Source organism: Dermochelys coriacea, chromosome 1, assembly GCF_009764565.3.
Source record: "Dermochelys coriacea isolate rDerCor1 chromosome 1, rDerCor1.pri.v4, whole genome shotgun sequence".
Taxonomy (NCBI): Eukaryota; Metazoa; Chordata; order Testudines; family Dermochelyidae; genus Dermochelys; species Dermochelys coriacea.
Genome location: NC_050068.2, coordinates 292,618,076 through 292,632,549, shown reverse-complemented (window position 1 = coordinate 292,632,549; position 14,474 = coordinate 292,618,076). Strand labels below are relative to the sequence as shown.

Below are 14,474 nucleotides of genomic sequence, written 5' to 3'. Positions count from 1 at the left end.
CCCGAGCCCCGCGGGGCAGGGGCCCGCGCCAGGCCGAGGCGGCGCGGGAGTCCCCAAGGTGGGACCAGCGGCGCGCGCCCCCGCGGGCACACACGGCGCGGAGAGACCTCCCGGCCGCTAGGGGGCAGCAGCGGCTCCCGCGCCGCCAGCTGGCGGGCGGTTTCCCCTCTTTCTCCGCTTTCGGGTTGTGATGGCGAGGGGAGGGCGTCTCCCCGGTTGGCGTCACTCCCAGCATGCAGCGCGGCCCGCTCCTGCCCCTGCTGCCGCCACCACCGCCGCCGCTGCCGCCGGGGGAAGAAGATGGCGGAGGGAGGCGCGGCGGATCTGGAGACCCAGCGCTCGGACGTAGCGGCGCTGCTCAAAACCGCCCTGCGCAAGGGCGACACCTGGTGAGGGAGGGGCCGGGCCGGGGCGGGGCGGGGATGGCGCTAGCGCTGGGCCCTAGGGTGAGCGGTGCAGGCGGCTGCCCACCCGCGGGGCTGTGAGAGGCAGGGAGGGGCCGCTCTGGGAGACAGGCTTCCTGCTGCTAACGGGCCCGGCCCGGCACTCGGCCTCCGCTGGGGGCGCCCACTGCCCGCGGGTCCGGGAGGGTAGCGCAGCGGGAAGGCGGGGGCTGGGCAGTGGCAGCGTTAATCGACGCCGCTGACTCTTCCTGTGTCCCTGAACCCTGGTTCGGGCATGGCCCTACGGGGTCACCCTGGGCAGCTCGCTCCTGCGGCTCTGGTGACGGGCTCGGGTGGGCGGGTCCCGTATGCACAGGACGGTGAGGGGCCTGGTATTGCAGGGCACTTGGCCGGCCCCGGGAAGAGGACGATGAGCAGATCCCGATCCCTTTCCCCCCCCCCCCCAACCCCCCCGGTAGGTGCCTGTTTCGTTGTTCAAACAGAAACCAGGGAAACGGCCCCACCTTCTCCTTCGGGCAGTAACAGGCTTCATATTTGCCAGGTGCAGCACCCAGAAAAATCTCCCGACAATTATGCTTGGCCTCGGTCAAGCTTCTTGTTCTCACTCCATAGTGAACCCTCTGAAGATACCAGCAGACAGGGCTGTTTAGTTGTAGTCTGAATCTGTTTTTTGTTGTTGAAAAGGGTGTTTTGTGAGGTGTTGCAGCTTGTTAATTGTCAGTAGATCATACAAACTGCCCTAGGTATCTTCATGCTTATAAAGAACAAGGTAGGTCTAGTGACTCCCTTTATTTACTTGGTGTTCAGTTAGTGAGACTTCTCAGATTTCCTATTCCCTGAAAACTGTCTCACAAGTAAGACAATTTTAAAAATTCTTGATACTTCCAGGAGGACTAATGCCTCCCCCCCCCCTTCACACTCCCACTTTAGCCATGAAGTGTCAAAATTTGGATTTATTTAAATGTAAATTTGATCTCTTAAAGTAGACCATCTACATCATTTTGGCCTAATATGTCACCACTCAGTGTTGTTCTAATTCTATAAAATATGGTATTTAATGGTGGTACTACTACAACACGTGTCAGAGCCATACATATATTCTGATACATTATTCAAATGGAGTGCTGAGTGGATATTCATTTCTTGACATAAGAACAAGTTGGTCTTACACTCTGCAAAAGTAGAAGCATCTAGAAAAAGGGAACAAGTGTATTTAACAAAGTAATAATACTGAAAATGAGAAATGGTGGTCATTAAAAAAAAATTCTAGTTTGAGAGAGATTACTGATCACAGTGGTACTTCTTGTGTTAAGTGCAAGGAATTACTCTCGAACTAGTAGTGTTCAAAATGGAAGAAATTCGTTTAACTGTGACGGTAATATGACTGCAGAAACAGGAGTGTAAGACAGTAAGTTTAAGGAAAGTCATCTTTTGGACATGTTTAAAAAATTCAATCTATTTAGATAGATATTAGGATGACAGTGTGGTCAAAATTGTTGCATTTTCCTCAGCATATAATATCAGGGACTATATCTGAAACTTAGCTTGATTGTAAAACAAACTTCTAAAAAGCCTGATTATTGTGAGAGGCTGAGTAAGTACAAAATGGATATGAACTCTAATTGACATAATGTTCAAAGAGTAAGTTGGCAAACTTAGTGGGTAGAATTTTTAAGCTAATTTGAGCTAAATTTTTAAGGTTTCACACAGCGCTTTGGAGCCGAGCCTGGAGCTGGAGCGCAAAGCAGCTCCGGAGCAGTGGAGCTGCAGGTTTTTGCCTGGAGCTGGAGCGGAGTAGGAGCACAGCTCCAAAGCCCTGGTTTCACAAAACGGGGTATGCCTTTATAGTACTTTATACTAGGTACTTATTCAGAAAAGATTGGATAGTGGCTTCTTAAGCATTATTGTTATAAACAAAAAAAATAGGTCTGAAGAGAGCATCATATCATAATTCAGGACTTCAGCAGTCATTCACACAAAATTAAGTGATGCTGAAAAAAAATCATACCATGTTCTGTTTTGACTTATTCTGCTTGGGCTTGTTGATTGATATATCATAGCTAGCATACCTATATATTATGCTGATAGTACTACCCACGATATATGTGTCTGGCATTTAAACATGCATATTATTAAGAGGTAGTATAGCAGTTATGTAGCTCAGATTGGCTTGTACCTTTGTTATAATGCTGTCCTTATAATTTATGCTGAAGTAAATCTTGGCTGGAGTAGCTAGGAAAACTGTAAGTATAGGACTTGTGATTATTTCTTCATGGTAACAGGAATTACCCATAGGAACCTAGGAGGTGCTTAGTACCTGGAATGCGTTTGCTCAGAACAAAGATAAGGGTGCATCATGACTTGGAATACATGGTTTCAGAAGAAAAGATAAAGGGCACAGCATGGTACCAGAAACAAACAAGGTAAAAGCTAATTAATTAAATCCTGTTTCAGGTGACTTGTATAGTACCTTTAACAGGTGAATAAGTAGGGTTTAGAAAGATGGCTTTAGGGATGTGACTTGGGGAGCACACCTTCTGCATAAGGTGAATGTAACATGGCTGTACAGGACTGCTCTTTGGAGACTGGTATCTCATAGAACCTTTTTCCTGTACCATATTAATAAACTTGATTCACATTGGTCACCTGGTGATTTTTAAAATGGCACACTGATACTTTCCCCAAATAGATATACTGTACAAATTAAATTGATATCAATACCAAGATACAAAAACTTGTTTCTCTTATTGACAGTTTTGTTGCTACTCTCAATATAGTGAAATTTACAAGATTGGTTAGTTTCAATTTTGCCATTTAGACTCTTCTGGGCAGCAGAATTCTGTTGCTGCTTGAGGAAAGTGCTAGAGTAATCATGATGGGGAGAGAATTTCAAATATGGATGATGGATGAGAGGTAGATTAGTGAGACCATTTCCCCTCCCCCCCGCCTCTCCCCACAGATACTAGGTCTCTGGTGTTAGAGTTGTGAATACCTCAGCTGGGAGCATCTGAAGAGAAAAGACAGGCTTACATGTTCTTTCTTCTAGCACACAGAGAATGGTGGTTGAACATGCATATTTATAAAACACGTACTAGCCAGAGGCTTATGTGAAATAGGGAGTTCCCAAACAAGGTCCAAAAATAACATCCTGGTAAGAATCCTAGCTCGCTCTCCTTTCTCCTGCTTGGATATGGAATGTAGTTGTTCCCCATGTAAGTACTTATAGCTTGTGATCAAGTGACCTCTTAACTGTCTCTTTGTTAAGCTAAATAAATGGAGCTCTTTCATTGTATCACTATAAGAAATGTTTACTTAGCCTTTAATCGTTCTCATGGCTCTTCTGTGAACGTTCTCCAATTTATCAACATCCTTCTTGAATTGTGGGTACCAAAATTGGACACAATACTCCAGCAGTGGTCCCACCAGTGCCAAATACAGAGATAAAATAACCTCCCTACTCCTTCTCAAGTTTGCCATTTATGTATCCTAGGATCGCTTTAGCTCTTTTGACCACAACATCACACTGGGAGCTCAAAAAGAACAGGAGTACTTGTGGCACTTTAGAGACTAACAAATTTATTAGAGCATAAGCTTTTGTAGGCTACAGCCCACTTCATCGGATGCATAGAATGGAACGTATAGTAAGGAGAGAGAGAGAAAGAGAGAGAGATAAAATACACATTCATACAGAGAAGGTGGAAGTTGCCATACAAACTGTAAGAGGCTAATTAGTTAAGATGAGCTATTATCAGCAGGAGGAAAAAACTCATGTTCAACTGATTATCTGCCACAAACCTAAAGTCTTTTTCAGCGCAACACTGCTTTCCAAGATAGAAGCCCCCTCCTGTAAGTATGGCCTGCATTCTTTGTTCCCAAATACATATATTTACAATGAGCCATATTTAAAATGTGTATTGTTTTTGTGCTTAGTTCACCAAGTGATGTAGATCAGTGACCTGTTCTCTTCGTTATTTAACACTCCCCCAGTTTTTGTGTCATCTGCAAACTTTCACTGAACATTAATCTGGAATGACTAGAGATTGCTTAATTGAATTAAAACTTCTTCCATAATTTCTGAGACTTTCAAACTGCTGGAAAGGGAATAACCTGACCTTTGTGGAAGTTTCTTCCTAACTCTGCCAGTTAATGATTGGCTTATGCCCCAAAGCATCAGATTTTAAATCCCCATTTGAAAAAATGTATAACTAATGTAATAGTAGTAGATATTTTCATAGTCCATACAAGTGTCTAATCCTTTTATTTAAATTCTGATCTCTTGGTCTCAGTAATATTGTGGCAATGAGTTTCAGATTTTTTTTTAAAAAGTATTTCCTTTTAGTTTTTAAAGTGCTGCCATTTAATGAAATTCTTATTATGAGTGACTCTTAATATTCATTTTTAATACCTTTCTTATTACCTTATCTTTCCTATCTCTTTTCCCATCCTCGTGATGTCACTATTGAAGTCACAACCATACACCTTTTCTTCCAGCTCTGTTACCTTGATACATCCTTGATATTTTCCTACCCCAGATCAAAGTCATGTACAAATCTTGCCAATTTTACTAAGTAGCATTTATAATAGCTGACCATTTCTTTCTGTCCATACCACTGGAACTTCTTGTCTCATTATCTTGTATCATGGTTACTACAATCTCCTATTCCTTGGTCTCCTTGGCATCACCTCCATTGTTTACAACCGTGGCTGTGAAATTCATCTTTCTTGCCTGTTGTAGTGCCAATCTTTACCCCTTAAATCGCTCCCTTGGTTTCCTGTTTCCCACCATATCAAGCTCAGGTTTCTTGTCCTTGCCTGTAAGGCTCTTCTCCTTACTTACCAACTCTGATTCTTATCATGTTGCCCTCTTCTCTTCCTGTGACATAGCCTCAGCCACAAGTATGTCCATTGCTCATGGAAATGTCTTCACATTCTCTTATGCTGTTCCTTTATGCACAGAGTGCTTTCCCTGGGCTAGATTGTAAGGCCAGTATTCTTGCCTTCGCATTTCTCCCCCATGTGTGCTACTATTACTGGCTGTCTGGGATGCCAGGGGGAATCACTGATGCTTTATTTTAAAAAGTGATTTTCTCTATTTTCCCTCCACATCTTTTCCACCGCACCCTCTTCATATGTTTTCTCATCTTAGATTCTGGGCTGTTTATGGGCTGGGCTTGCACCTTGTATTTTGGAAAGAAGTGACTAAGAAAAGGACTTAGGTTTCATGGCTGGAAACCCAGCCAAATTTGAGGTCCCAGTGTGGTGGCTAAGAAAATAAATGCAATTCCCTTATAAGTAGCAGAATATCAAGTTGGTAATAACACCTTTTTATCTCTGTTTACAGCATTAGTGAGATCATTACTAGGATATTATGTCCCGATCTGGTGTTCATATTTCAAAAAAGATGTTGACAATTTGTAATGAGTCCAGAAAAGATCTACAAGAATTATTTGAGGCCTGGATTGCAGTAAGATTACTGAAACTGAGGCCTGGTCTACAGACCTAAAATTTAGGTCAACCTAGCAACGTTGCTCAGGGATGTGAAAAATTCCCTGTTTAGTATAGAAGCTCTGACTCAAGCCATGCAGTGGTGAGAAGGAATTGAAGACATGATCACCCCGCCCTTTAGTAGTAGTGTAGTATAGTATAGTATAGAATCTAGACCCTGTTAGGTTGATAGAAGAATTAATCTGTCAATTTAGCTACTGCCTTTCGAGGGAAAGATTTTACTACAATGATGGGGAAACCCTTTCCTTCACTGTCGCAAGTGTCTATGCTAAAGCCATACCAATGTAGCACTTGTAGCATAGACATATTCTTAATCTATTTATCTTCACATACAGAATGTTAAGAGGTGACTTGATTATGGTCTATAAATACAAATGTGGGGAGGAGAAATCTGATGATAAAGGGCTCTTTTTCAGATGAAAGTTTAAAACCCGGTGGCTGGAAATTGAAGTGAAGCTAGACAAATTCAGATTACAACTGAGTTGGAGATTTTTTAACAGAGTCATTAAACCTTGGAGCAGCTTTAAAATTATTAAACTTACATTTAGGAAGCACCTGGCAATTTTTGTTCTACTGTAGTCAAAATAGTAAATTATTTAGAGTTGTGGGCAAAAAAACCCCCGTCTCTTCTCAGTGTAAGAAACTTAATTCACCCTCAAAATGACTTAAAAGAATTGACTCAAACATTAAAAAAGAGGAAAAAACACTCACTTTTGGACTGAGAGTAAGCATGGAAAATATCAGCCATAAAGGATTTATTTTAGAAATGTATAAGCTGTTAAATGTTGGGGATATAATGAAAAACCCTAAATAAACCTTCATGACCAAGCATATGCTATAGTAATACTTTGCAGTTCCATAGTGCAAGTTGCAATTGCTGAGTGGTTAAGATGCTCAACTACAGTGAAGGTTGTGGGTTTGAGTATTGCTTGATTTCACACTGAAAGGCCACATCCAGTTCACCCACCTGCAAAATGGTACCTTTTTCTTCGATTGATGGTCCCTATTGTATTCCATTGAGGGTTGTGCACATGCTCCATGAGCCCAGAGCTGGAGCTTTTTGAAGTAGTAGTGTCCATTGGTGCATGTTCCTTTGTATCACATTGTGCTTTCGCCTGAGATGATAAAGGGCGGGGTGATCATGTCTTCAATTCCTTCTCACCACGGCATGGCTTGAGTCAGAGCTTCTGCTTTTCTCTTGTCCTTGGTGATGGACTTTCCAGAAAAACTTTTTTATTCTTATACATAGTTAGGATTTTACTGTGGGTTTTTTTTTTTTTTTGTAGTTTAGTATTCATAGTAATTTTTATACGACTAAGGACTTTGGGATGCTGCTTTGGCGGTTTCCTGCCAAACCAACCCCCTGTTCCCCAAGCACCGTATCTGGAGTACCGGATTATGCCGAAGACACCAGGATTCAAGGTCTGCGCTTCCTGCCCTCACTCGTTTTTGCTCAGCAATGAGCACCAATGCTGTCTGTACTGCTTTGGAGAACCTCTGTAGCGTCCAGGTGCAGTATCTGCCTCTCCATCCCTGCCTGCACCCGGGAAGGCCAGGCCCTACGCCTTAAGAAGTTCATCATGGAGGTCACCCTGGGCCGGCAGTTGGATCCTGGCCAGGGAACCTCCCACACTCCCTCCCTGTATATCATCCTGGGTAGTCCAGGAGTGCACCTCCTACCTTGGAGTCCCAATCTGGTTCCGCTGGTACCAGCTCTATGGCCCCACACCGGGGCCTGGCTATGAAACATGGAAGCATGCACATAAGCATGGCAGTAAATCTTCCTCCAGATCCCAGAAAGACACCATCTACGAGCTCTGGCACAGAGGAGTGTCACATTTCAAGGCCCAAAAGAGCGACAAAACACATCGTTCACTGGATCTGCCTGTCCCAGTTCCTGAAGCACGCATCCCGCCTGCATCAGGTCTGCTGATGCAGCATGATTCATTGGCCTTGCGGCAGGTCCCCTTGCTGGCCCTGGTTCTGTCCGTGGTTTAGCTGCCATTGACCCTTGGGAAACTCAGATGTGCTCCTGGGCTTCATGATCTGTTTATCCTAGAATGGATGAGGTCTCCGCATGTTCCATTCCATTTGCCTGCTAAAAAGGCCCCCTCTCCTATGTAGGATCTGCTGCATTCTGCTACAACACACCCTGGTTCATTGGCACCCCTATTCTTTCAGGACTCTGGTTCCTCTGAGTCTGAGGATTCAGGTACTACACATGGTCCGCTGCTTCTCTTCCAAAGGGATTGGAAGGTTCTGATACCACCATGACAGTATCCCCCTTTGCCTCAGCCCAGGAGCCACTGGTAACTGGTTCCATGGGCACTGCTACAGCAACAGCAGGATCAACCAAGTTGGCCTTATTGGAGCTCGTAGCCCCAGTATTCACCTTCAGAACCATCTTGCTCAACCCATGAGGAATCCCCTGTCTCACCACCCTGTTGTTCATTGAATCCAACCCTGGTTCCTAATGTGCCAATCGGCCCTGCTCTGACCATACTGATGGATCCGGAGGAGTTTCCTCTTATCACCAGATGTGTTCTCGATGCCTTCCTCTCCCCCCAGACAATTATCCTCATTTCAGGAGTTGCTAATGCTCTTCAGATCCAATTGGAGGAGGTGCAGGAGAGTCGGAATCAACTGCTAGCTATCTTGCATGCATTGGTATTGGCTAGAATGGCTGGCAATTCTGACAATTCTGGCAACATTCCTTAGGCTTCCCTGGAGAAGTACAGAACACAATTGAGGATCTCCCTTTTGATGAATTGCACCTCTTTAACCAGGAGATAGATGATTCACTGAAAGACTCTAGAGCCGCCTTGTGGTCCATAGTCATATATATGCCAAAATGAAAATTTTAATGCCTACACAACACATGTAGTTCTCAAGTTCCACCACCAATGCGCCTAAGAACCTCCACAAAATCACCCGAAGGTTCACAGATCTCATTCGCCTGGTCTGCTGATGCAGTCCTCCATGCAGCACACCCAGTTTTCACATAAGTGATATTTCTGAGTGCATCTAGAGAGCCATCAACTACTTTGCACCGAATGCTCTTGCCAACCATCCCCTTTTGGGGCCATCTCAAACTCTTTCTACCAGCATGGAGCGCAATAACACAGACAAGTGAGTCCTGGATGTTGTTCGACACAGGTGTTTGATCTAGTTTGACACTACCTCCTCCATATCCCTTGCCCTTATCCTGTTTCACGGCTCACTCTCATGACAGTACTCTTATCCTAGAAGTGAACTCCCTGCAGCAGAGCGAAGCAGTAGAAGAAATCCCTACAGCCTTTCAGGGCATGTGGTTCTATTCCAAATATATCTAGCTGCCCAAGAAGAAAGTGGATGGAGACAGTTCCATCTGCAAGCTGAAGTTCCTCATGGTGATGCTTGCAGCCATCATTAGTTTGCTAGAAAAAGACATGTGGTTTACGGCTCTTGATATGCAAGACACCTACTTCCATGTTGACATTCACTCAATCTGCAGATTGTTCACTGGTCTTTGACACTTCCAATACAGGATCCTCCCGTTCATACTTACTGCTGCTCCACGAGTCTTCACAAAAGTTTTTTCTCTGTGGTAGTTGCTCACCTCCAATAGCAAGGAGTCCCTTGTCTACTCTTACCTAGATGACTGGCTGCTGGTGGCATGATCCAGAAAGGAAGCTTGGGAATCAACGTCCCAACTCCTACTACTTTCCTCCCTAGGGGTGAGTGTGAATGTCTAGCTATTGATTTTGCACCCTAAACAGTTCCTGGAGTTCGTTGGAGCATGCATCAACTCAAGCTCTGCACATGCTTATGTGCTAAAAGACAGGTTCCAGAGCCTACTGCATCTGATCGCTTCAGTGACATCCAGCTCCTCAGTCTCAGCCAGAACTTGCCTTGCCTTCCTCGGCCACATGGCAGTGTGCATGTATGTCACGTCTTCGCTTGCTTGTGCTTCTGCTGTCTACAACTGTGGCTGCAAAGAGCTATTCCCCCATGCACCAACACCTGGACGCCATTCTCACTATCCCCCCAGAAGTCGTCATCTCCCTCTGATGGTGGAAAGACCCACTCCAAGTCTGCTCCAGAATGCCCTTCCTCCCATCCTCACTGAGAGAAACCATCATAACAGCTGGGGAGCCCACACGGGAGATCGCATGACACACAGAACTTGGACCACTCGAGAAGCCAGGATGCACATCAACTTCCTGGAAGTCTGGGCAGTAAGCAAGTCACGCCACGTATTTTTATTGTCCATCCATTCTCGTCATCTTGGACAACACAACTATGATTTACTACATAAATAAGCAAGGAGGCACAAGATCCCCAGCACTGTGCTTGGAAGCAGTGCGCCTCTGGAATTGGTGCATTGCACACTGTATCCTCTTATCAGCATCAACTGATACTTCTGCTAAAGACAATGTACAGTTTGGACTAAATTAAAAATAATTTTAAAAACAGGATACCAAATAATACCGATGGAGGAAAGAGAAAGTTGAAAACCGTAGCCTTTCACTTGTAGTTGTTGCCCATTCTTTTTTGTAATTCCATGATATTATTACTTGTCTTTTGTATAGCACTTTTCATGGTAAGATCAAATTATAATGATTTTCCTATTAGAAGTGCTAGACATGAAGCATAACCTAGATTGCTTTTTAATAAATACCATATTTGTACACACTCCATGGAGAAGTCTTTACTAAGATATATTTTACAAGCCATGTGTATGATTTTACAAACCAGAAACCTGCTGCCAGAAATAAGTATGAAAGATAAGAATGGCAGGTGTTATCAGTGAAGTCCATGGGCAGCGGTGAAAAGCTTTGCCCCTTTTGTTGAAAGTATTTGGAAAAAAAGGGTGCTACTGGGATTTATGCGAAAATGCTTGAGGACTCCATGTTATATTCCAGCCTCTGGAATGGCAACAGTAGAATTGACCATAGTTTTGTTAATTACTTCTCTGTAATATTTGATATCCTATCACTTCATTATGCCTTACGGGTGATGTAACATCCATGCTACAAATCTTGCCAACACTTACATGCTTAACTTTGTGCATGCGAGCAGTCCTGTTGAACGTAATGAGACCGTTCACAAGTGTATGTGTTTGCAGGATTGGGGGTCTACAATTTTTTTGTCTAAAATTCTGATTTTTCCTACTCTTTTCCTTCACTCCTCAAAGTCAGATGGTTTCATACATATATAAATATAATTTTTTAAAGTGCTTTTGCTGCTTAATTCCATAATGGAGTACGATAGGGGTTATAATACAGATAATGTAATTCTGTCTTTAACATAGTAAATCTTTCCTGATTAGGGATGGAAAATCATGGCATTTGGTTGTACTCTTTCCAATATTCTTAATCTTACTGAATAAAGTATTTCATTTCTCATTTATAAACAGGTGTTTATAGAGATACAAAATTGCTTTCATCATATGGTAATGCTGCTTAATAATCACAGTTGCTACTTTCACCATTATTGAAATTATTTCGAGTAGTTTTGCTATGAACTCGAGGAGGTGAAATAAATTGGTGTGGATTGAACTTTCTAATTAACATCTGAGAATGATATTAATTTAAGAATTTATACGTGCAACATTCCCAACTGGTTTTGTACAGATAGTAGCTTTTTTTAAGCATGTGCAATTTATTTTCAAAATAGTTTATTTTTAGTACACGAATTACTTAGTGTTTCGACATCGATATCACATGCATGTCAAAGTAGTGATCAAACAGCAGTCATCTCAATTTTAATGAATTTTCCTCTTCCCTTTTATCTCTTTGGGTACACGTACACAACAAAGAACTGTGTGGACTTCCAGGTGAGCAGTTGAACAGCCCATTAGCCTGAGCCCCACGAACCTGTGTCAGCTGGCATGGGCCAGCGGTGGGTTTTTCTCTATGTAGTTATAGCTTTTGTGAAAAGAGTAATTGTCTGGAAAATAAGATCTCATTAGAGCAATAGCTAAATCAAGAAGAATAAACATTCATTTTGGTAGGCCATGCTTGGAAAATAATAGTGGAGTCCATGACTTCTGAATATAGCATAATTAAATGTCTTTTCTGAAGTATGTATGGGTAACTATTTAGAATTTCTTGTTCATGGAAGTTGAAACAAATTTTGCTTGAAAAAAAGTGTTGAATATGGACCTCTTTCTCAAATTACACCCCACTTTTATATTTAACATTTATTATTTGCAACCCTAAAATTTCTCAATCTGGATCCTAAATTTGCTGTTCACCAGGAAAATCATTTAATAAAGGTTGCTTTACGTGAAAATTATTGTGCCTCATCACATTACAACCATGACATTAACTTGTAATTACTAAGCTTCAGAGCTAGACTACACACAAATCTTCTGATTGCTTATAGTGCTCCTCTGTCAGAATTATTCTCCTGTCATATTCATCTTTAGCAGAAAAGGGCTTGCAAAGATGCATGCTGCCAAATTGTGATAGATTTGGCAGAACATTCACCAATTTCAGGGGTGTTTTGTAGCTGTCAACTGAATTTTTATTGTGTTGTAGAAAACCATGAATTGTAGACTGTATTGCAATCAATGTAACTGGCTGGAAAAAATAACTGAATCGTCAGTATTTGTGCATGCTAGAAAATGTTCTGGATTAATATTTCCCTATTTTTGAATGTTGGAATCATGTATTACAAGTTTGGTCAGTTGCATGTGAAACAAAGAAATTCTCTGCTCTGAACTGAGTTTCCCAGATGTACAGTAATTAATATGGTCAAATAGTCCCTGAGATGTTTTTAAATCTTCAGATGCAATTTCATTAGACTGAGGTATTATATGTCTGCAAAAAAGTCTCTAAAATGATCAGTGTGTGGATTTGATGATTGAGCTGTTGTATTCGCTTTGAGTTGCAAACAATCCAAAAACTTAAAGCATTTTTAGGCAATTGCTACTGTCTGACTTGTATGGTAGAACAGAGCACTGTGCTTCATTGGTTTAGTGCACCCAGTTTTATCCATGGTGCTGGTGGTCGTATTTATGTTGTGGTTATGCTCAAAATGTACTTAGGCATACAGAGGATTAGTCAGCTTCTAGAAATGACCAGACGACCAGAAAGCATCAGTCTTAACAGAGCAAGCAGAGGGATACAACATCCAAGAAAAGTGGTGTGACAAAGTTCCTCTTCTGCCTTGGTGGGTCCTGCGCTTATTGGCAGATTTTTCTCGCCTCAGAGGTTCACGGCAGCCCTCAGTTTGGCCACTTTCGTGGCTCAAATCTGCCGTTCACTCAGTTAGCCTCATCACTGGCCAGCATGGGGAAAGGAAGAACAATCCCCACAGTTTCTGCTGATCCATCTAGTGGATTGGGGAACAGGCCAGAGACCTTCCCCTCTGGTGGAACCCAAAGTCCAGTTCAACTCCTCTGGTATCAAGTAGGGAGGATTGGAGGGATGGGGGGAACCTGGGCCTGCCCTCTACTCCAGGTTCCAGCCCAGGGCCCTGTGGATTGCAGCTCTCTACAGTGGCTTCTGTAACAGCTTCATGACAGCTACAACTCCCTGGGATACTTCCTCATTGCCTCCTCCCAACATCTTCTTTATTCTCTATGTTTACATCTAATTTCCATATCTGATGAAATCTGCACTAATCAGGATGATTTTGACCAAAATGTAACGTGTTTTACTCAGCAAGGGACTCTGCTTAAAGATACTGTGCTTAAGAAAGCAAGTGAAGGACTCAGAAATTACTGGTGACTGACATTAGTTTCAGTTTTGGTTGAAAGCTGGCTTGATCTAACGAAAAATACAATTTGAGCAATGCAAAGGCAAAACAAAACAAAAAATGAAAAAAGCTATAAACCTTTCCATTCACTAGCTAACATGATTTAGCCTAAATCCAGAGGTTATTGCTTGAACCTGGACCTGGAAGAAGAGTTTGAAGTTTGATGGACAGGGTTATCAGAGTTGATTATTTTAATCGTATCTTAACATTCATATTCCAAATTTCTGTTCCAAATCTGTTTGTGAAGTAAGTTACCATAACTTGTTGCCCCAAAATGATGGGGAAATTGTGGAAGTAAATCACAAAAGACAGGACCACTGAATTCAGAGTTTTGTCAATTTTTAAAAGATCTAAATTCCTGTTTGCCAGCTCAGCATCAGTGATTTGCTCAGAGTGTACTGATATCTAACAGATGCAAAAGAAAGGCAAGTTTGAAAGTAGTCAGTAGATTGGGAACTCATTTATTGCATGTGTTTTACTTACTTGCTTTTAATTTTTGACAATGGTTTTTATGTTTGAGGAGTAAATAGGCATGTAGCATGTATTGCATAATATGTGTTGTGCTTTCCATTTCATTAAAGTTTCCTAGCTTGTCTTCCTCACCTCGCCTCCCTCCTCTGCCTTTTTCCAAAAAAAATCTTTGCTTCAAGGTTGGAGAATCACAACACCCCTGGTTCATTCATATGTTAACAGATAAGTAGATGACTTAGTTAGCTAGTTTCTTGTAAACATTATCAAAGAATGAGTAGCAGCCGTGTTAGTCTGTATCCGCAGAAAGAAAAGGAGGACTTGTGGCACATTAGAGACTAACTAATTTAT

At 42.4% G+C, this 14,474-nt stretch overlaps 1 protein-coding gene across 1 annotated transcript in view; it reads left to right on the top strand.

Annotated features, from left to right (window-relative positions):
* The first annotated feature begins 211 nt into the window (after nucleotides 1–211).
* Nucleotides 212–14,474, top strand: part of USP15 (ubiquitin specific peptidase 15) — a 124,104-nt gene continuing 109,841 nt past the window's right edge. Inside the window, 1 exon segment of the mRNA XM_038396941.2 lies at nucleotides 212–389. Within this exon segment, the coding sequence (XP_038252869.1) occupies nucleotides 301–389 (89 nt within the window). The 5' untranslated portion in view covers nucleotides 212–300.